The sequence below is a fragment of the Leptopilina heterotoma genome, unplaced genomic scaffold (assembly GCF_015476425.1).
Source record: "Leptopilina heterotoma isolate Lh14 unplaced genomic scaffold, ASM1547642v1 Lhet_45, whole genome shotgun sequence".
NCBI lineage: Eukaryota > Metazoa > Arthropoda > Insecta > Hymenoptera > Figitidae > Leptopilina > Leptopilina heterotoma.
In genome coordinates this window covers 2139941-2165140 of record NW_025111086.1, presented here as the reverse complement: position 1 = coordinate 2165140, position 25200 = coordinate 2139941, and the positions used below count along the sequence as shown (strand labels likewise).

The following is a 25200-nucleotide window of genomic DNA, read 5'->3' as shown; positions in this document are numbered from 1 at the left end:
TTTTTTAAATAATTTAATTCTTTCGGCGAATTTAAAAAAAAAATTTAAGAATAAATACAATTTTCTATAATTTTATTTAAAATTGTACAAAAAAAAATAATTGAAATTCTCCGATAAGTTTTGTTATTTATAAAAATAATTTAATTCTTGCAACGAATTTTATTAAAAAATTTTCTAAAGAATTGAATTCCTGTGAAGAATTTTATTTTTGAAAGTAATTGAATTCCTGGAAAAAAATATTATTTATGATATTAATTAATTTTTTGTGAAGAATTTTATTAAAAATTTTTTTAAATAATTGAATTCCTCAGAATTTTTTGAAACTTTTTTGAAAATAATTAAATTCCATCGAGAAATTTCAATAAAAAATTGAAAATAATAATTAAAATGTGAAGAATTTTATTAATTTTTTTTTTTAATAATTGAATTCCTGTAAAAAGTTTTATTTTTAAAAAGAATTGAATTTTTGGGAAGAATTTTATTAACATTTTTTAAATAATTGAATTGCTTTGAAGAATTTTATTTTCTACTAAAATAATTCAACTGTTTGGAAGATTTTTACAAATATTTTTGACAATGATTGTCATTCTAGAAAGAATGTTATATTTTTTACGAAAATAATTGTATTCTATTATCAATTTTATTATAATTTTTCTAATTTATAAAGTATTTTATCAAAATTTTTCAAAATAATTGAATTGTATTGAAAATGATGGAATTGAATAGGAAAATTTTATTAAAATTAAAATTGCAATTTTATTAACGAAATCTTGTAAAGAATTTTGTCAAAATTTTTTTAAATAATAGAATTTTTAAAAGAATGATATTCAAATTTTTCGAAATAATTGAATTTTTTGGAACTATTTTTTTCAATTCTTTGAATATATTTAAAATTCTTTCGAGAAAGGAGAAACTTCATTAAAAAATTAAAAATAGTTGAATCGGTGAGAAGAAACTTTCAAAAATTGGTAAATAATTGAATTCTTTTGGAAAATTTTATTAAAATAGTAGATATTGAAAATAATTGGAATGAGGAAAATTTTTGAAAATAATTGTAATTTTGCCAAGATAAAAATTTTTGTTTTATATTTTTAACGTTAGCAACTAAACAAATTTGCTTTTTACTGCAAAATTATTTTTTTATTTTAGAACCTAGAGCCAAGATTGGTCCAAGATGTAAATCAGATATTTTTTTGGTTAAAAAATAGCATTTTGTAGAATCCTGGAGCAAAATTAGTTTAATATTTATATTCAAAGCTAGGGAATAATTTTTACTTTTTCACTCTTGTACCAATCTTGGCAAAAAGAATATTTTTTGATAGAAATTAGTATCTTTTATAATCCTGGAGCAAATTTGGTTCAATATTTATATTTGAAACTATAAGGAATAATTTCTACTTTTACAGTCTTGGGCCAATCTTGGCGATACGAATATTTTTTATAGAATTTGGTGTTTTTTCCAATCCTGGGACAATATCGGTTCAATATTTACATTTGAAACTAAGGAATAATTTCTGCTTTTACAGTCTTGGGCCAATCTTGGCAATACGAATATTTTTTGTAGAACTTGGTGTTTTTTACAATCCTGGGACAAAATCGGTTCAATATTTACATTTGAACCTGAAAAATAGTTTCTACTTTTGCAATCTTTAGCTAACATTGTCATTACAAGTATTCTATTCTGAAATCTAAGGTTTTTTTTTGAATCTTGGTCCAAACTTGGAACAGAATTTAAATTCGAAACCTAGCATAGCTTTTTAGACGTAAAATTGGTTAAATATAGTCAATTGAATCTTGGGCCAATACTGACGATAGTTCACCAAGTTAAAAATCCCTCGTTATCGAAATAATTCCAATCCTGGGCCAATACTGGTTACTTTCTTAAATAAAATAATTCGAAACACGGGCAAATATTGGCAGGGGAAATCCAACGAATATTTATCGCTAAAAAAGGAAATTAATCATTACTAAAAAATAATTCGAAACACGGGCCAATATTGGCAGGGGAAATCGAACGAATATTTATCGCTAAAAGAGGAAATTAATCCCAACTAATTATTTTCAACACTACAAATATATCAGAGGAGGAGAAAAGACCAATAACGTGATTATATCAACTCGAACAAAGTAGCATATCTCAAAAAGTTCTCGAAGGTTTAGGTCAATGACGTGGTTGGATATAAAGGAGGTCGACATCACGAAAGGTCGCTTAAGGCGAGGGGCCGAACGAGGTTATGGATCTTTAAAGTAACGTCGCGGAAAACCATGGGATCCGGATTGACGAAAGGCGGAGTCAAAATGAGAGAGAGAGAGAGAGAAACCCATAGAGATTGATGCGCGAATTATTATGCTGATTCTCACAGAGAAAACGCACTCGAATCTACATACATAATACAATATTACGACGAACATTGAAAATCTCGAGTAAACTTGTCCTCAAGTGTCATTATTGATAGTTTTAACGGTAAACGAGAGTTGAGGCCAAAGAATTTTATTGCCCATCCAATGGGGTAATTTTAGAATTTTTTTTTTTTTTTTTTTTTTTTTGATATACAAGAATAGAAAGATATTTTCTATCTAACGATCATTGATCATAAGGCGCTAACCGATGACTTATGATTAATAAAATATTACACTTTTCTAGGCGAAATATACAGAGAGTGTACAGAGAGACAAATAGAAGAGAGGAAGAAAGGAATATTTTGACATTTATTGCTTCGAGACATATAACGCTCACGCAATGAGTTATTAATTCAGACATTAATGGTGAGAAATTTTTTTTTCACCTTCGCTATTTTGTCATATCTTTTAAAGGAAGGTTTTGGAAAAAAAAACTCTTTTTTGCCCCGTCATCTCGAGATACTGTTATAGGCTTGTTAACTCTAAGTGAATAATCATCATCTATGGAGAAAATATTTCAATAAACCTAGAAAATTTATCACTTGACTGTTTCTTTTTTTTTGCTTTTAGAATTTACCGAGGTTTTTTATAACATTATTATTCAAGTTTTTCTGTATTGCTCTTATTATCGCAGTATTCAAAAAACAATTTTTTTTTGTTTTTCAGTAATAAATTATTTCTAAATTCTATCGAAATTTTTAATTATCACAAATAAGGTGATTAAAAAGTAATTAAAATTTTAATTATGCAGAAAAAAATTAAACTGAATATATAACAATCGGAGTAATTATAAAAATATTAATTGAATTAAAATTTAAATTCAATTGATTTAAGTTAAAATAAATTCAAATTAATTGAATTCAATTCAATTTAATTGAAAATTCATTTAATTAAAATCAAAATTAATCGAATGAAATTGAAAATTTATTCCATTCCAATTAAAATTATTTAAATTGTAATTAAAATTAATTGAATTTAAATTATTACCATAAAAATTAATTGAATTAAAATTAATTCAATTTAAATTATTACAATGAAAATTAATTGAATTGAAATTGATATTAATACTGAACTGAATATAAAAATGGAATTAAAGTTAAAATTAAATTTGAATTGAATATAAAATTAATTGAATTAAAATTAAAATTAATTAAAATTAAAATTATTACGATAAAAATTAATTAAATTGAAATTGAAATTAATTGAATAATTCAAAATTATTTTAATTAAATTAAAATCAAAATTAATGCAATTAATATTAGGAATTTATTTAAAATTAAAATTATTAAAATTAAAATTGATTCGATGAAATTAATTGAATTGAAGTTAAAATTAATTGAATTGAAATTAAAATTAATTCAATTTAAATTATTACGATAAAAATTAATTAAATTGAAATTGAAAGTAATTGAATTGAATTTTAAAATTAATTAAATAATTGAAAATTATATTAATTATATTGAAATCGAAATTAATACATTTAATATTAGAAATTCAATTAAAATTAAAATTATAAAAATTAAAATTGATTCGTTGTAATTAATTGAATTGTAATTAAAATAATTCAATTTAAATTATTACCATAAAAATAAATTGAATTGAAATTGACATTAATTGAATTAAATATAAAATTCATTCAATTTATATTATAACGATAAAAATTAATTGATTCTACATTAAAATAATTTAATTAAAGTTAAAATTAAATATTTTGAATTTAAAATAGTTAAATTAAAATTGATGAAAAGAGAAATTTTTTTCATTTCGTGCGTTTTCACAAATATTTTGTCATCACTTTTTTTTTTTAAATTCAGTTGATCGTGTTTAAATTTTTGCTTCAATTTTAATTCTGAATAATTTCGTCAATTATTTCTCATTCGCGATGAGATTAGTGAAAGTGATAATCTTTTAATATTTGAATAAAATGGAAAGGCAAACTCTTCCTCCCGGAAGAATCTAATATTTAAGGTGAATAAATCGTCAAAGTAATTGAATGTCGCTTAGATTAAAAAAAAATATCAAAAAACTAATAAAAAAGAATAGAAAATAAAATAAATGAAGATAAACAAGAAGAGAAATAAACAAAAAAGTAAAAAAAGCAGTAAGAAAAAATAAAGCAAAAAAAAATTGGAAGTAGCAAAAAAATTGAAAGAAGCAAAAAAATTGAAAGAAGCAAAAAAATTGAAAGAAGTAAAAAAATTGAAAGAAACAAAAAAAAATGAAAAGAAACAAAAGGAAACAAAAAGAAACAAAGGAAAACAAAAAAAGCAAATAACAAAAAAAATAAGAAAGAAAAGGAAAAAAAAATAAAAAGAAAAGAAAACGAAGAGCAAAAAGGAACAAAAAATCGGAACGAAAAATAAAAAAGCAACAGGAAACAAGAAAATAAAAAGAAACAAAAACAAAAAGCAAACAAACTGTAATAAAGTCAAACAATAAATTCTTCGAATTTCAAATACTTTCCAATTCATTGACTCCAAACATTGATTTAAATTCCACTTTATACAGACAATTGCAATGCTATAAAATTACATAAAAAAAAGAACTGTAAAACTTTCGATCTCTTTCCCCCTTATTTTTTTCCAAACTTTTGATTACTATTTCAAAGCAACATAAAATTTAAATCTAAATAAAAAATTTATTTTCAAGTGCAAAATAAATTTTGTTTTCTCTATATATAACGAAAAAAAAATACGTGACAAGATTGATTCACATCTTTATATATATATATAAATAAACTTTCGCTAGAGTAGATTTATTCGTGACAGTAATATTCCAAAGCGATTTTATAGCATTCCATATACATATACATACAATCTTACTTTTATTAATGAAAACAATTTGTTTGTCTCTTCGAAAGATTAGAAAAGCACCCAGTTATTTAATTTACGATAGAAAAAAAACAAGAAAATAACAAGGAAAATAATTGCGCTTAAATTTTCTAATGCAAATTTATCGTACGCAAAAATTATAATCTACTGTCAAATAGTAATAATAAAATAAATTAGTTTCTTCGGTTAGGAGAATAGAAAAAATAAAAGAAAAAAAAAAAAAAAAAAATGACAAAAGACACTTTTGTCAATCGCTATTGGTTATACTAACTATATAGTGTAATAGTAAAAAAGAAAGTTGCCTCGTAATTCATGAGCATGAAATGGCAATGAAAATGAAATAATGAAACGACTAGAGAGTTATATTCGTTGGGTGGAAATTTAGAAGCGTCCCTTGTATGGGAGGCTAAGTACATATATACACATTGGAATAATGAGCACACGTCCTGAAGCGAAGGATCTTTTGGTTCAAGGGCACGGTCATTGTGTATATACACATAAACCATTTCTTTCCCATATGAATCATTTCAAAATGTCTCTTTGCAAATTTTTTTTTTTTTCATTTCTTTTCTTTTCTCTCTATCAAACAGGAATATTATTTCGTGTCGAAGTGGAAAAAGAAAAAAAATTCAATAATAATTATTGAATTATTATTGTCATATTGAAAAAGAAAAAAAAAATTAATTCCACTTACCTCTCGTGCTTGGTCTTCAATACTGCGAAGAACGGCGAGATTTCTGATGGTTGCTCGTCGTGATTCGAATGATGATTCCAATCTCGAGGCGACTGTTCCCACTTCCTCCAATAGTCTCTGCGCTCGCTCCAAAGATAATCTGCAATTTTTTTTGGAAAATTAATTTTTTTTGTTAAATTTGTTTGCAAATTAATTTAAATTACTTTTTTCTTTTATAAAAAATAATTTTTGTTATTTACAAAATTACTGGAAATAAAATTAAAATTACTATAAATAGAATTAAAATTACTGGAAATAAAATTAAAATTAATTAACAGTAATTTAATTACTAACTTTATTGGAAATTTTATTAATTGCTATTTAGAAATTTTATTTCACTGTAAATTCTTTATTCAATTTTTTTATTTATATTTCATTAATTTGCTGTAAGATTTCAATGAATAATAATAGTAACTAATAAAATTAGTAGAATTAATTACCAAGTAATTTAATTTGTTAAATTAAATTTTAATTTATCATAAACAAAATAATTAAAAAATGAATTAAATTACTTACTAAAGTAAATTGAATAAAATAAAATAATAGAATCAATTCAATTCAATAGAAAATAAATTAAAGTAAAGAATTGAAATTAAATAAGAAATTAAATAAAAAATGGAAAAAAAATAAAAAATAAAACAAATTGAAAAAAAAATTTAATAAATTCAATAGTAAAAAATAACTGCAAAGAAATTTAAATTTCAAGAGAAATATTTCCTGAAAATTAAGTGTGAAAATAAGAAAAAATGTAATTAAAAAAAAATTGAATTCTAAATAATTTACCATTTCGATTAAATGAGAAAAATATGCGCACATATTCAAATCTATCACTAAATTCGTCGAAAACGAAAATTAAAAATTTTCTTTCACTATATTTCACTAATTATATATAATTATCATCAAAATTAAAATTTTCAATCACTACTAGTGAACATTCACTTTCTACCAATAATATTTCAAAATCTACAAGTGAAGAAAAAGGAAAAAAAAATTTATAAATTTTCAAACACTAAATTTTTATTCAAAAGAAAAAAACAAACACTTTCTATTCAAAATACTTAAAAAATCATATTTTCACTGTATCACTAAATTTTCCAAAGTACTAATATAAATCATAATAAATTTCTGGGAAATAACTATTTATAAATTTCGGAAGATAAATAATTTTTTTCTGTTTTTTTTTTCAAAAAGAGAGAATTTATTGTGAGACACAGAGAGAAGTTACCTCAACCATGGCAATGGAAAGACTGACAGTGACCTTCAATTTCACAAAGTTCTGCACAATACACGCCAAAAGAAATTTATTTCTGTATTTAAAATTTTCTTATATATATTTATTAACCAATAAAATTCATTTATTAATTTTCCGTAAATATATATTATTTTCTACTGAATCAAAATAATAAGTGATTTCAAAGGTCAAAGTCGAATGGAAAAAAAAATTCAATATTGAGTACCTACCAAAAAAAAATATGGGGGAAATTGTCACACATTGATCGTAAAAGCAAAAAATAAGTAAATATTACTAATTAAATAATAATAATTTAATATTAATTTATACAATGGAAAAATAAATATTAAATACTATTCTGTTATTATTCCTACAAAGAAAATTATAAGAAAAGAGAAAAAAATGGAATAATAAACCAAAAATAAATTTTTTTCGAAAAATTACTAAAATAATTCATTAAAATTAAAAATTGAATATTATTAATTTTTTAAGATTAAAAAACTGAAATTATTAATTTTGTAATACAAAATAATATAGAAATAATAATAATAATAATAATAATAATATTTATTAGTTTCACTATAGTTTTTATTATAATTAAAAATTAAACCTAAGAAATTAATCTCTGGTCAAAACTACAGAAAATCTAAAATAAAAAATTTTAATATTATTATTATTATTATTATTGAAGAGCGATCATAAATATAAAGGAAGGAAAGGTCCTCTATTCTTATTTACATATATCATAAAATGACAATCCATTCTTTAGGGTTAAATGGAACGAGAACTCTCGACTTTTACTTCTTGCCTTTTATATTGAGTCTCTAACAATAAGTACAGTAAAGATTTCTCATTTGTGTTTCGCGAACGACTTTTTAGTTCATCTAAATTCTTTTCTGACGAGAAGAGACAAAGTAAACGATTCACAACTTGAGTTTCCAGGATGTCCTTTTCGAGAAAGTATAACGACTTTGTCGGGTGCTTTTTTTTCATCTCTCAAACACTATGACGACAGTGTATTTCATTATACATGACAATATTAAAAAAAAAGAAAAAAAAAAATTTCAATCTCAATATCATAATGACACCACTAATCATATTATGATTAATGATAATCCAAATGATAACTGTCTTCAATTGTTTTTGATTATAAAAATTATTTAAGAAACTGGACAATAAATAAATGTTTCGTCTTTATTTTACACAAAAATAAAATAAACAATTTGTATTTTTTTATAAAATATAAAATAAACATTTAATATTTTTTATAAAATATAAAATAAACATTTAATATTTTTTTATAAAATATAAAATAAATATTTAAAAATCATAATTATTTCAAATAATTAATTTTTGTTTAAAATAAATTTCCAAATAATGAATTTCGTTTAAAATAAATTTTTAATTAATTAATTTTCAAATAAATATCCAAATAATCAATTTTTTTTACCAAAAAAAAATTTTTTTTCCCTCTCTGCTATTGAATAAAGTAGGATGTTCGAAGAAAAAAAAATCCCCCCTCCTCAAAAAAAAAAGAAGAAACTGGTCGAAAATTAAAATTATTCATCAGAAAAGAAGGTTACGCTTTATGCAAAATGAGAAAAAAAAATAAAAAAGAATTTTAATATTTGGCTCACCTGACGTTGTCCACATGTGATAGTGGAACAGCACGTTCCTCGAGGGAAGTCATCGTCTCATCGGCATCACGGGCTGTTCTTCTCGATGTGGGGTCGGCAAGTAGTCGGCTCAGGGATGTCAGACTTCCGGACAGGTTTGTACATTCCTTGAGTTCAGACATTTCCAGAGCTAACCGTCGTCCTGCAGCCTGCCACTCGGTCATCAGGCTGTCGTACTCCTATGTGTAACATTTAAATCCAGGTCAACAACAAATTCACCCAAAAAAAGAAAGAAAAATAATATATATACAACCAATCATGATCAAAATTTACTCTCAATAATATTTTCACTAAATTTTTTTTTCACAGAAAATTTTTTATTTCACAGAAATAAATAAAATTTATTTCTGTACGAAGAAATAATAAATAATTTATTTGTTTATGAATAAATAATAAAGAATTTATTTATTTATGAATAAATAATAAAGAATTTATTTATTTATGAATAAATAATAAAGAATTATTACTAATTGAACAAATAAATTTTTACTTAGTTGTAAATAAATAAATTATTACTAATTATTGAAAAAATAAATTATTTACCAAACATTAAATAATTTTTTTTATCCAGAAATAATAAATAAATTACTATCAAAAACCGCAATGGACAAATTTCACTTGATCGATTAATTAAAAAATTGAATGCAGCATAAAATGAGATTGTGAGGGAAAAAAGAAGAAGAGGAGGAGGAAGACAGAAATCTGAAATGAAACTGATGAAGGTAGAGAGAAGAGATAATTTTATATCATTAAAATATGGTGTATTGATTGGAATTCGTTTGGACAACTCGCATGTTCCAAACATAAATCATATAAAGCTTGTACATCTCGTTGACTGTCAAATAAGGTTCGATCGTCGACACACGAGACTGGAATGTGGAAGAGACTTACACCTGCCGTCTACCCACTGTCTGTTTTAATACACTCACGTGCGTGTATCACACTTTTCAATTCACTATTATTATAACGCACCAAGAAAAATGTTCAACAAAATTATTTCTATTCCTCTCATTTCTCTACTAAAACTAAATTATTCCATTTCATTAAAATAGCATTTTTTTTAACCATTTCTATTTATTTAACAAAAATTTTTAATTGCTTTCGACTAATTTTGCAAAATTTAACTATTTATTTATTTAACGAAATTTTTATTTGTAACTATTTCTATTTATTCAACACTAATTAAATTTATTTCTATTCATTTATTTAACATTCCTTAAAGAATTCCCTTTATTTCGCAAATTTCTAAATTTTTATCAAGCAAAGTTTTACCAAAAATTCTAGTTATTCAATAAATTAATTACTGGTACTAATTAGAACCTGTAATTAGTGGTACCAAGCATTTATGGTAGCAAAGATTAGAAATAACAAGAATTGCTAGCATTATTAATTAATGGTACCAAAAGGGTACCAACTTAATAAGGGATTATGGAAACAAAGTTTAATAGTACCAAGGATCAATGGTACCAAAGTTAATTGTACCAAAGATCAATGGTACCAACCATTATTTGTACCAAAGATTAGTGGTACCAATCATTAATGGTACCAAAGATTAGTGGTACCAATCATTAATAGAACCAACGATTAATAGTTCCAAAACTTAATGGTACCAAAAATTAGTGGTCTCAAGTATTAATAGTAGCAGTTATTAACTTTATCGAGCATTAATGGTACCAAGAATTAATATTGAAAAAATTTAATAGTACCAAGAATTAATGGTACCAAGGATTAATGGTACAAAGCATTAATGGTATCAAGAATTAATGATACCAAGGATCATTGGTACCAAGCATTAACGGTACCAAGGATCATTAGTACCAAGCATTAATGGTACCAAGGATCATTGGTACCATGCATTAATGGTACCAACGATTATTGGTACCAATCATTAATAGTACCAAAGAACAGTGGTACCAAGGAATAATGGTACCACAGATTAGTGGTACCAAGAATTAATGGTACCAGGGATTAATAATTCCAAAACTTAATGGTACCAAAAATTAGTAATCTTAAGTATTAATAGTAGCAGTTATTAACTATATTGAGCATTAATGGTACTAAGAATTAATGGTAAAAACCATTAATGGTATCAAGAATTAATTATACCAAGGATCATTGGTACCAAGCATTAATGGTACAAAGGATCATTGGTTACAAGCATTAATAGTACCAATAATAATTGGTACCAAGCATTAATAATACCAAGGATCACTGGTACCAAGGGTCATTGGTACCAAGCATTAATAGTACCAATGATTAACAATAACAATTAATGGTACCAAAATCATTTGTACCAATCATTAATGGTACCAAGGATCATTGGTACCAAGCATTAATGATACCAAGAATCACTGGTACCATGGATCATTGGTACCAATCATTAATAGTACCAAGAATTAATGGTACCAGAGGTTAGTAGTAACCAGCATTAGTGGTACCAAAGATTAACAATATCAAAAATTAATGGTACTTAGTATTAATAGTACTAAGTATTAATGATACCAAAATATTAATAGTACGAAATATTGATGGTAACACATATTAATGGTGTTAAATATTAATAGTAGTAAAAATTGTTAGGACCAAATATTAATGGTAACAATTACCAATGGTACTAAATACCGAAAATCAACTCTATTTTCAATCTTGAATTTCTAAAACCTAAATCCTTCGGCAAGAATCTACTATCATTATTTTTTCTAAAAATAACTAACCTATCTAAATTCCCGGCAATAGAAAACGTCGTTTAAATGCAAAATGAGAAGAGAAAAATAAAGACAGAAAAAATACTGTCTAGATCGACAAGAAGGATAAGATTCAAAACAAAATGTAGAAAGAGAAAAAAATTTTTAGAGTTTTTTTCCTTTTTTTTGAGTAAAAGATTGTAGACTTGAACTTGATTCGGAAAACAAAGGAACGGCTCGATTGTTGTACGGAGATTAGATGAAGGGGATTATATTTACCTTGTAAAAGGCTACCCATTGAGCATGACTGTAATTCGTTTCTCGCCTAGGGATGTATTTGTCCAGGGTCGATTGGTCCAGGACGATGGTCTGAAAAAGAGAAAAAAAAGGAAAAATATAGAAAAGAAAATTTAAAAAAATTCAGAAAAGTAGAGATAAAAAACAAAAAGAAACAATGCAAAATAAATAAAAAGGAAAAATAAGCGAATTACATTTCTAGTTCCCTTTCAGTTACAAGAGACGACACATTTAGACGCGACAGGAAATCTAAAGTCGTGAATTAAAATGGCATACACGGAGAGTGACACGCCTATATATGTATACATTCATACAAAATGTATTGTTTGTGTGAATTTAAAAGGGGGAGATATGTTAGAACTCGTGGGGAGAACAAATCGACTTGAATTACCCCGTGTTAAATACCAAATGGGTACTTTATTGCCGTCACAATTGCATTACGTCGAAATGTTTTACAATTGCAAAAAAAGGCCCGAAGCCATAACAAGGAACTCTACTATATAGTCTGATTAAAACAAAAATAGAAAAACAAAAAGGTAATGGTACTTTTGTATTAAACAAAAAAAAACAGAAATGAAACCTTAGCATTGTTCAAGAGTGAAATATTTTTTTCCTCTTACCTTGATTTGACTACGTGGGAAAGGATTGATCGCACCTTCCATTGGTTGCAGAAGGAGGACCTGAGGTACTTTGATTTTGGCCTTTAAACAAAAGAAAAATTTATTTTCACTTTAAGAAATTATTTTTCAATTTTTACTTCTCTTTGTGGTTCAATTTTTACCTGTACTAAAAATAGGGCCCGGTCTAGAAGTTCCACATTTTCATTAAGTTTGCCTAAGAGAAGAATCGTGAAGCCATCTTTTGTTTGGTCGGAGCTGAAATGAAAATAAAATCATTACCCTTTTTTAAAGCAAGTTTAAATTTAGTTATAATTAAAAATTAATTATTTATTGTTGTTAGTTATTATTAACGACAAATATTTTAATATTATTATTATTATTATTTTCTTTTATTATTAACATTAATATTCTTTAATATTTAAAAGATTCTAAATCCCAGAGCAGGAAAAGGATGCGTGCATCTAATAATATATAATATATTGTCGAAGATGCATCTACATTTATATTATAGGAATTCAAAACTAGAACACATAAATCGAATATAATGCAGAATAACACACATACACATACACAAAATATATCTTGAACGATTCCCACGTTTCAGTAGTGGGTTACTATAACTTCTGTCAACTGTGTGTTTATATATAAATGGAGATAAAATCTATATAAGTTGACTTGGCGATGAATCGATGAGATTTGCGATGAGATCTTTAAACAACAACAAAAAGATGAAGAAGAAGAAGAAGAAGAAGAAAAAGGAGGAAAAAAATGTGTAGAATAAACATTGCTGGCATTAGAGTTATGACACGTGGGCGGTTTCACCTATGTGTTCTACGTTTCTCACGCGGCTCCTGTGTCACTACTGAGAGGCCCTCTCACCCCTGCACCTGCAAATCCATAAGTAATCATACTCCAAAACTGATATCCCTCAACGGCGTGTGGAATATTTCACTTCCTACTTTCAAAAACTGTTGTTTTCTTCAATCATTTCTTTTTTCTTCATTTTCTTTTTCATTCTCCATTCATTTTCCTTTCCTTTACGTTTCCCTCTTCTATTTTTTCTCTTCTTTTTCCTTTACTTTTCCCCATTCCTTTATTAACTTTTCCTTTTCATTACCATCTTCTTTTTCTTTCTCCGAATTCTATCGTGGTACCAATAACTAATGGTACCAACGTTTAATGGCACCACAGATTAATGGTAATAGTAGTTAATGATACCAACGACAATGGTACTAATAATTAATGGTACCAATGATCAATGGTACTAATAATTGATGGTACCACAGATTTATGGCAATAGTAGTTAATGATACCAACGACTAATAATTAATACTAATAATTAATTGTACCACAGATGAATGGTACTAATAATTAATGGTACCACAGATTAATGGCACTAACAATTAATGGTACCAATGGATACTAATAATTAATGGTACCATAGATTAATGGTACTAATAATTAATTGTAACAGTAGTTAATGATACCAACGACTAATGGTACTACAGATTAATGGTAATAGTAGTTAATGATACCAACGATTAATGGTACTAATAATTAATGGTACCAATGATCAATGGTACTAATAATTGATGGTACCACAGATTAATGGCAATAGTAGTTAACGATACCAACGACTAATAATTAATACTAATAATTAATTGTACCACAAATGAATGGTACTAATAATTAATGGTACCACACATGAATGGTACTAATAATTAATGGTACCACAGATTAATGGCACTAACAATTAATGGTACCAATGAACACTAATAATTAATGGTACCACAGATTAATGGCACTAACAATTAATGGTACCAATGGATACTAATAATTAATGGTACCACAGATTAATGGTAATAGTAGTTAATTATAGACTCCCCTGATTTCCCCGACCTGTGGCATCCCTGCCATGGTACAAAGAAATTAGTGGTACCGAAACGCAATAGTAATAATAAGAAATGGTACCAAGGATCATTGGTAATAATTGGCATTGATATCAACGAATAATGGTAACTATAATCGATGGCATTAAATATTAATAGTACAATCTTTGTCACTAGAAATTTATGCTACAAAAGAGAAATGGTATCAAAAGTTATAGATAAGAATATTAATGGTAGAAATAATCAGTGGTACCAATCACTTAAAAGTAAAAAAAAATATTGAAACCAAATTTTTTGTAGTGAATAAGTAATAGAAATAAAAAATAGAAACAGAAAATGTTGAAAAAAGGAGATAGAAAATATTAGAAAAATCAGAAATAGAAAATGTTGAAAAAACAGAAATAGATGTTAGAAATAAAAAAAATAGAAATAGAAGATGGTAAAAATAGAAATGCTAAATAAAATGCAAAACCGAAGAAAGCGGTGTTTGAAAAAAGAAAACGAACTTGGAAAATAGAGTCGAATAGAGAATAAAAATGGCAATGTTATTGGTCGTCTAGTATACATAGAAATATATATATATATATACATATAAATAAATACAGTGATAGTTGAGTCAAGAGTGTTTTGTTCAAGTTCATGTGTATACAGTGAGTATATCGCATATGGAAAAGATCCACGTGGTTAGATATATAATTCATGTTCATTATACAAGTGTTGTTACGCCATTGCGTTGGTTATATCGTAGAAACTCATGCATTAAGTAACCTCATTGTAAACCTAGACCTTGCAGTGCCGGTAACATTCGTATCGCAACATCTCCTCGAATACCTTGTTACATTGGATAGTCAGTAGCCTAAGGTACGAATAAGAACTTCCAAGCACCTCTTATAGTCCTCACATTTTCCCTCATACAATTTTTCTTTTCTTTATATTCTCCTCTCTACATTTACCAGCAATAAATGCATTCACCCACCATCCCCTTCTCTCTTTCTTTCTCTCTCTTTCTCTCTTTCAGCTTATCTGATTCCATACAATAAAATCATATAATTTACAATTACCATTTTATCTCACTGGGTCAAAGGTAAATATGCTTCTACGATTGTTTACATCGGTGAATTTATCACGATTTTATTGTTTATTGGTTTTTTTTCTTCTCGATATTTAATATTTAATTAGTGGATTTATTGATGGTGGGGCATTTTTTTAATTGTTCGTACCAGTAATTAATGGTAGAAGGTACCAGGGTACCGATTATTGGTAGAATTGACAATTAATAGTACCAAATAATAATGGTGTCAATTATCACTGGTACCAAATATTAATGTTACTGGTTATGGGCAGAGTTGATAATAAATGGTACCAAAAAAATAATTGTGTCAATTGTCATTGGTAAAAATAATGATAGCAGAAATCGTTGCTACCAGAAGATAAATGATTCTGTTTAGCTTTAGAGTTAATAATAATTAATAGAACCAAGAATATAAGTAGAAATTAGTGTTGGTACCAAGCATTAACGATACCAAGAATTGATGGTACCAAACATTAACAGTACTAAGGATCAATGGTACCACCATTATTGTTATCAAAAATTACTGGTACCAAACATTAAAAGCACCAAGAATCAATGGTACCAAGCATTAATAGTGTCGAGGATGCATGGTACCACACATTATTGTTATCAAGAATCACTGGTACCAAACATTAAAAGCACCAAGAATCATTGGTACCAAACATTAAAAGCACCAAGAATCAATGGTACCAAGCATTAATAGTATGAAAAATTAATGGTACCAGACATTAATATTATGAAAAATTAATGGTACCAATAATTAATATTACAAAAAATAAATGGTAGCAAGGATCATTAGTACAAAGTAATAATGGTACCAAATTATTTAATAGTAGATAATATTAGTGGTGCCAAAGATTAATAGTACCAAAAATTAATGGTACCAAATTTTAATGATACCAAAAATTAATAGTATTAGTGGTACCAATTACCAATGGTACAAAGAATAGCTAGTACCAAATATCCAGGCTAGTAATGATTAATGGTAGCAATTATAAATGTTCCTTAAAATTAATGCTACCAAGAATAAAATAAAAAAGAAGAAAAAATAAAAAATAAAAAAGACCAAAAAATAAAAAAGAAGAAAAAATAAAAAGGAGGAAAAAAAAAAAAAAGTCGAAAAAATAAGAAAAAATAAAAAGGAGGAAAAAAAAAAAAAAGTCGAAAAAATAAGAAAAAATAAAAAGGATGAAAAAATAAAAAAGAAGAAAAAATGAAAAGGATGAAAAATAAAGGCCAAAAATTAAAAACAGAAAAAAATAAGGAAGAGAAAAAAAAATTTGACTCGTGAATAAAGAATGAGTTTACGATTTCACCGCTATTATCCTATAAAGCAAAATTCGCACGCAATGGAGAGAGGATGAGGAGGAAAAAAAAGGAGGGAAACACATTACGAAAGACACACCAAAGTTTATTGGGTGTTATAACTCATCAGAAAATGCGGTCAGGTGCACAACTAGATCAGCGAAAGATCTCCCAAGTGATCCTCTATCGTTGAATCTTCATCGTGACTATGTCTGCACGTTGTCATGATATACGATACATGATGAGGTGCTACGTGAGGCAAAGATATGAACTCGACCGTTACACTCACTGTCCTATAATATTAATTACATTCGCAAAATGCCCTCTCCTTTGAATCAATATTATAGATATCGAGGAGAGATTTTTATATTATAATATTAAATTGTGCAGTCGCTTCGAGCCATATTTGGAACCAACGATTTTTTATAATTTTAATCTTTGGTACCACTAATTCCAGTTACTACTAACCTTTGGCACTATTAATCCTTGACATTATAATTCTACCTACTGTTAATATTTGGTACCATTAATTCCTGGTACCATTAATTTTTTTTTAATATTTAGTATTGGTACCATTTATCATTGATATTGTTTATTTTTCCTGATATTAATATTTGATACCATTTAATTTTGGTACCACTAACTTTTGATACTATTAATCTTTGGTACCACTAAAACTACTTGCTAATAATGTTTGGTACCATTAATAGTAGTAAAAATTAATGGTACCAAGTTTAATGGTACCAAGGATTATTGGTACCAAGGATTATTGGTACCAAGGATTATTGGTACCAAGGATTATTGGTACCAGGTATTAATGGTACCAAGTATTAATGGTACCCAGGATTATTGGTACCAGGTATTAATGGTACCAAGTATTAATGGTACCAGGTATTAATGGTACTAAGTATTAATGGTACCAAGGATTATTGGTACCAAGTATTAATGGTACTAAGTATTAATGGTACCAAGGATTTTTGGTACCAAGTATTAATGGTACCAAGATTAATGGTACCAAGTATTAATGGTACCAGGTATTAATGGTACCAGGTATTAATGGTACTAAGTATTAATGGTACCAAGGATTATTGGTACCAAGTATTAATGGTACTAAGTATTAATGGTACCAAGGATTTTTGGTACCAAGTATTAATGGTACCAAGATTAATGGTACCAAGGATTATTGGTACCAGGTATTAATGGTACCAAGTATTAATGGTACCAGGTATTAATGGTACCAAGATTAATGGTACCAAGGATTATTGGTACCCAGTATTAATATTAAGTAGCATTAGTACTCAGTATTATTAATATTTGGTACCATTAATTAATATTATTAATTTTTTGTATACCATTAGTTTTTAATAGTGTTAATTATTGATAAATTGAATTAAATAACTAAACCCCGAAAAAATACAATAAAACATAAAGATATCATTTGGAGAAATAATAAACAAAGAAAAAAAAGTGACATAAACCAGCTACTAATAGGAAGAAAATTTCTCGCGTTTACTGCAAAGATATGTAGTATACACCAGTGAATGACGATCGTAAAGAAGAGAATTCCAATTCGGTTCGGTATTATTTCTAAATTGGAATTTAATAGCAGCTTGTTAGTATTGACAGCTTCTTTTACTCCACGAAAGACTTAGAGTCTATAAAACATGTATTGAGTGTGTCTTTTTTTCTCTTTTCTTTTAACTATCTAAAAGCATAAGCTGTTCTTTTTTTTACAATATTTTCTTTCTTTTATTTACTGTCTTTAAAGTGGCAAATGCAAATGTAGCATATATATATGTATACGCGAAAAGAAGCTGTGAAAACTAATACAGACATTTTGGCACATTGCTCGTAAATTGTTTTAAAAGCTTTTATTTATGTACTCCATAATTTTGCCTATTAAGTTCTCGCGAGAGCGCGCTCGAGCGCGATTGAATATCAAGAAAGATAAATCAATGGCTATTAATTCGCGCTTTGAAAATATATATATGTATATATGTATACAAAATCAAATGAAGACAGGGAATTTTGCTTGGCATACGAGAGAGCATTTATATACTTTTATGGGCACATTGGAAGTCTAACATCGTTTCTGTTTAGATTTTATGATATCGTTAGGGAGCATATAAAGTGACACGCTGCTAGTCTTATATTTTACTTATTGACAATTTCTTCTAGGCGAATAAGCAACAAAATATTTGCAAATATTAATTCTCTTTTCTTTTTAATTATTAATTTTGTTTTCTTTCTTTGAAAATCAATTCTACTTTTTGCTCTTCATAATAAATTTTGTTTCTTGTTCTTAATAATCAAGAATTAATAAGATCAATCATTAATTGTGTCATTAATTAACGGTATCAATAATTAATGCTATCAAAAGTTAATGGTACCAATAATTAATTGTAAAAATAATTAATGGTACCAACAATTAATTGTAGTAATGATTAATGGTACCAATAATTAATGGTACCAACAATTAATAATACTAATTATTAATGATACCAATAATTATTGGTATCAAAAATTAATGATACCAATAATTATTGGTATCAAAAATTAATGATACTAATAATTAATGGCATCAAAAATTAATTATACCAATATTTAATGGTACCAATAATTAATGGTACCAATATTTAATGGTACCAATAATTAATTGTACCAATATTTAATGGTACCAATAATTAATGGTACCAAAAATTAATTGTACGAATTGTCACTGCTACCAACGATTAAGGGTACCAAGGATTAACAGTAGTAATTATCGACTTCAGCTAAAATTAGTGGTACCAATTATCTCTGCAACTAAAAATTAGTGGTACCAATTGCCTGTGTTACTAAAAATTAATGGTATCAAATACCTGTGATGCAAAAAATTACTGGTACCAACTACCAATTGTACAAAAAATTATCCGCAATAACAATCCAGACTAGCAATTATAAATGGTAGCAATTATTAATGTTATCAAAAATTAATGCTACTAAGAAATAATCGTAGCAAAAATTTACCAAAACAAAAAAAAAAAGATAATAAAAAAGGATAATAAAAAATTTGAAACAAAGATAAAAAAATATTTTTGAAATATTTATGATATAAAGATTAATGGCACCAGTGATTAATGCTACCAATAACAAAAAAGAAATTAATGATAATATTGCTACCAATGATTAATGCTACCAAAGACTAATGCTATCAATTATAAGCGTTAGTGAGGATTAATTGTACCAATAATCGTTGGTAAATCTTCTAATTTTGTTGTCTGACGTGAAGATTGCTTTATAAGCAATTATCGACGCCCACTAATTAGCGTCCCTCTTATAACTTTCTCGAGACATTATATGATCTTTTACTACTCTTTGCAATGCACTCAAGTTAAAATTTACCTTTTTTCCACATTTTATCGTGCGTCTAATATGTGTACATATATACGATTATAGAAAACTCAAAGTTGTATTTCTATTTATATACTTTGTGTACACGTGGAGAAAGTAGAGCTTCCGTGTATATCACATCATTATTTTCGCTTTAACAAACGGACATTAATAGCCGGTATAATAATAAATTATTTATTTATTAATTTGTCCAGAAGAAACAAAAAAAAAATTGCGATAAAAATGGAAAAGAGAAAGAGAAAAATAGGTTTTGTGAAGTGTGCCTTGAAGTGGTAGATTGACTTTAAGTATTCATATCGATATACATTCGTTTATGGTTATAAATTATTTATGTATAATATTTTTTTTCAATTTTATACCCTACTGATAATAATTATGATTCACAGCAACTATGCAAATTCAAGATCCGGTGGCTTTGGATCTATCGTGTTGCATGTTCCGTCGAACTCTAATCATCAGTTCTGCTAAAATTACAGGCAGCCATAATAATCAGCACACTTAAGCAACACTATCCGAAGTGATCCAATGAGGAGAAAAATCGTACACGCTCAATCTTTTATAGAGCACTGAAGTACGTGGCGTTTATCTTTAAGGAATTTTTATTTCTTGAATCACTTCACCAATGCTATTTGGATACATTCTCAAATACATGCATAAATATTTCGAATGATGAAATTATTTTAAAATTAAATTATACAGGTCTGATATTATTAAACTTACATTTAAGAGAAAATTGTTTTTACTAAACAAATGGTACCAAGCATCAATGGTACCAAAGATTAAAAGTATTAATAATAATTAATAGTACAAAAATTTAGTGGTATCGAGTATTAATAGCAGAAAAAATAAATTATATCAATGATAAATGATAATAATTAATATTTTATACAAGAAATTAATTAAAATAATCATTAATAACACCAAGGACCATTGGTACCAAGCATTGAAGATACCAAGAATCACTAGTACCAAGCATTAATGGTACCAAGGATCATTGGTAGCAACCATTAATGGTACCAAGGACCATTGGTACCAAGCATTCATGGTACCAAAGATAATTGGTTCCACACATTAATGGTACCAAGGATCATTGGTACCAATCATTAATAGTTCAAAGGATTATTGGTACCAAGCATTAAAAATACCAAGGATCATTGGTACCAAGCATTAATAATACCAAGGATCATTGGTATCAATCATTAACGATAACAATTAATGATACCAAGTTTAGTGGTACCAAGGATTAATGATAGTAATAGGCAATGGTAACAAAAATTAATGTCCAAAATAAGCAATAGTGTTAAGAATCAATGGAACCACGCATTTCTGATAACAAAAATTAATGGTAGCAACCATTTTCGGTAAAAAAAAATCAATGGTACCAAAGCTTTACGGTAACAATAAGCAATGGTACCAAAAACGTAACAAGAATTGATGGTACCAACGAATAATGGTAATTATAATTTATGGTACCAAGGATTAATGCTACTATTAATGGTAATGCTAGGTATCAATGAATAATGGTAACAATAATCAATGGTACCAAAGATTAATGGTAATAATAAGCAATGGTACCAAGGATTATTGGTAATACTAGCTACCAACGAATAATGGTAACAGTAATCAATAGTGCCAAAGATAAATAATAGGCATGGTATCAATAGAAAAACGCCCAATTATTTTTTGCCATAATTTAAAAATAGTAGAAGAACTTGAAGAAGAATATAGAAAAAAATCCCATTTTTCCAACTCCCCAATATTTATACATATGCACATGAAATATTTTATGGTTTAGAGAGTATGCGAATGCGGTTAAACGAGCGTCGAGGAGGGCGAGTAACGTAATGTCGATGCGGGCGCGCACACACCATACAAAACCATATTTTACGATCCATCTAGGACTTTCGCGAGAGAGAGAGAAGGAAGTCTGAAAATGATCGACCATGTTATACCGTTTCTTCCTTTTGTTGGTTTGCTTCTTTCATCATTTCGTTCTCATTCGCACAATATTTCTTTTTCTTATTCTCATTCTTATTTCTTTCTATTTATTTTGTTGTTGTTGTTGTTGTTTTAGATTTACATGATGTTTTTTTAAGGTTTACATGATTTTTTTTTCTTTCTGTTTGCCTTATTCTTACTGATTTAAAAATGCGCTCTGGTTATATTTGTGTTAATATACAGTAGGAGGAGACGAAGGAAAAAAGAAAAGAAAGAAAAACATCATAAATGGTCAAAAGACGAGACGCCTTTTGTGGTGTACAGTACTTTACGACACTTACCTTGGTAAACGAGTGAGGTAGAGGAGAAAGGACGCCACTTCCCGTGCGGAGAGAGTCTCTGTCCTTTTAACATTACTGTCGAACTCCAGAACTGGTCGCCCTGAAGAATCCGAGTAGCCTGAAATTTAAAAAAATGAGGTAATTTAATTTTCAGGTTATAATATTATTGTGAATTATTTTTTTACAATTTACAATTTTAATAAAACTGAGAATTCATTTGTTTGCCTATTTGTTTACTTATTTGTCTACATGTTTATATGTTTAATTCATTTTCATTTGTTTATTTATTTTATTACTCTTTAATTATTTAAATTGTGTATCTATTTATTTATCTATTTGTTTATTCTTTTATTTATTTGTTTATCTCTTTGTTTTCTTTTATTTGTCTATATATTTATTTGTATTCTTTTATTTACTTTTTTATTTTTTCACTTTTTGTTCTATTTATTTATTCATTTATTTATTTATTCACTTATTTGCACAACTGGAGCAGGCGGAAGAGACAATTTTCGAACGAGAGAAGACACTGTGTTTGAACTAAAATGCATAGAAACTTTGCGCCGTCTAAATATATCTATATAAATAGTCGAACCCTTTATACTGAGAATTTATGATTGGAGTGTATTCAACTATAGTATATTTATATTCAAACACTAGGTTTTCCCATTAAAACGCTGACAATGCCTAAGTATTGTTTAACTCCGGAGAAATATTCTCACCGCGAAGTTGAAACAGCTGGGAAAATCACGTGCGCAAAAGAAGGGAACATGCGTTGATAATACATTGGGTTGCACTCAGATGGCAACGTGTGGGTTTTTGTTGGTACGATAGCCACTGTCTTTGAAAGCCATAATACCTCTAAAAGCGGTATGGAGTTCGCGATGCGTCCTGGAGACAAAGACAGAAAATGTACACATATATAAAATAAAGAGCCACGTGCCGCAACACTGTTCTCAACATTTCTATATAATCATTTCATCTCAAATTCTTTTAAGCATAAATTTTAATTTACATTAATGATTTTATTAGTTTTTACTTATTTACTCGTTCATCTATTTGTTTATCTATTTGTTTATTTATTTATTTATTGATTTAAGAATAACGAAGTTCCTAGGGCTACGAAGCCCTAGTTTATCAATTTGTTTATTTATTCATTAGTCTTTTTGTTTACATATTTGTTTATCTATTTATTTATTTACTGTTTTGTAAGATGGTTTATATATTTGATTATTTATTTATTTGTCTATCTATACATTTATTAGTTCATTAATAAATTTTAATTTAAATAAACAATACTCTGCATTTCTCTTGAAAAAAAATAGATCTATTTATTTATTTTTATCATCTTCGGCATTGAAAGCGATCGTTGACTCTTTAGTAATTTTCTACAGAGAGAGAGATAAAGAGACAGATATGATTGTACATGAAGAAAAAATTGTCATTGATTGTAATTAATACACACGGACTATATATATGCAAGGGGAGAAGAAAAATTAATTGAGGAATGCGATGGCATTTGAAAGTTAAAATAACAAAGTAATGAATTTTTTTTTATTGTTGCTGCTGCTATTATTATTATTATTATTTCAAAAATTCTTATCAAAGTGTCAAGTTTGAAACTGGTCTCTCGAGAGGAATGCTAAACACGTCTTTCGAGATAAGCTTTCAAACGATAAAACACTTGCCGTCTATAAATCTCTCTGCAGTAGAGAAGATTCTATTTCTGTTTTTCTTCGTCCACTGCAAATACTGCCGCGCTTCTAAAGTGGTCAGCTAAATTGCGCTCCAGTTAATCCCTGGTAGCTCTAACTTTAATAATTTCTCAGTAGTGAATTCTATTTTTAATTTCGTTGACGCACTTTAGAAATTTTCGAAAATTGCACTTTTGATCTTCGCACCTCTTTAACTTTTAATTAGCTTAATTGTTAATTCAAGCAGCAGTTGAGTTTTCTGGAGAGTATTTAATTATGATTCTTTTGAAATTTATGGTGCAAATTATAATTAATTCTTTATTTTCATATTTTTGGAATTTTTGTAATCGGTAACTCAATGTGGCAATAGTGGTACCATCAAAATCAGTGGTACCAATATTTACTGGTACCAAAATTAGTGGTACCAATATTTAATGGTACCAAAATTAGTGGTACCAATAGTCAGTGGTACTAATCATTATGGTTACCAACAATCAGTGGTATGAATATTTACTGGTACAAATAATTTGTGGCATCAATAATCACTGGTACCAATAGTCAGTGGTACTAATCGTTATGGTTATCAACAATCAGAGGTACCAATAATTAGTGATACCAACAATCAGTGGTACCAAACATTACTAGTACTAAAATTTGTGGTTCCAAAATTACTGGTAACAAAATTAGTGGTACCAATATTTACTGGTACCAAAATTAGTGGTACCAATATTTAATGGTACCAAAATTAGTGGTACCAATAGTCAGTGGTACTAATTATTATGGTTACCAACAATCAGTGGTACCAAAAATTATTGATATCAACAATTAGTGGTACTAAAAGCTACTAGTACTAAAATTAGTGGTTCCAATAATTACTGGTACCAAATATAAGTTTGCAGCAAGTGGTACCAAGAAATTCGATCATACTAAAAATTAGTAAAACTAATAAATACTGGTACCAACAATCAGTGGTACCAAGCAGAAGTGGAACAAAAATTAGTGGTACCAATAATTACTGATAATTGCTGGTAACATTTCCATTTACCGTTACCACTACTATCGATAATAATCGTCCGTTAATAAAAATACTTTTGTCTTC

General features: G+C 27.2%; 1 protein-coding gene across 1 annotated transcript in view; it reads right to left on the bottom strand.

Moving 5' to 3' along the window:
- LOC122507149 overlaps positions 1 to 25200 on the bottom strand; it is a 614585-nt gene that overhangs the window by 148208 nt on the left and 441177 nt on the right. Inside the window, exons 7-12 of the mRNA XM_043619714.1 lie at positions 22411 to 22528; positions 12634 to 12727; positions 12473 to 12553; positions 11835 to 11924; positions 8833 to 9050; positions 5926 to 6064 (exon numbers count right to left, since the gene is read on the bottom strand). Of these exons, the coding sequence (XP_043475649.1) occupies positions 5926 to 6064; positions 8833 to 9050; positions 11835 to 11924; positions 12473 to 12553; positions 12634 to 12727; positions 22411 to 22528 (740 nt within the window). The remainder of the gene's footprint in view (positions 1 to 5925; positions 6065 to 8832; positions 9051 to 11834; positions 11925 to 12472; positions 12554 to 12633; positions 12728 to 22410; positions 22529 to 25200) is intronic.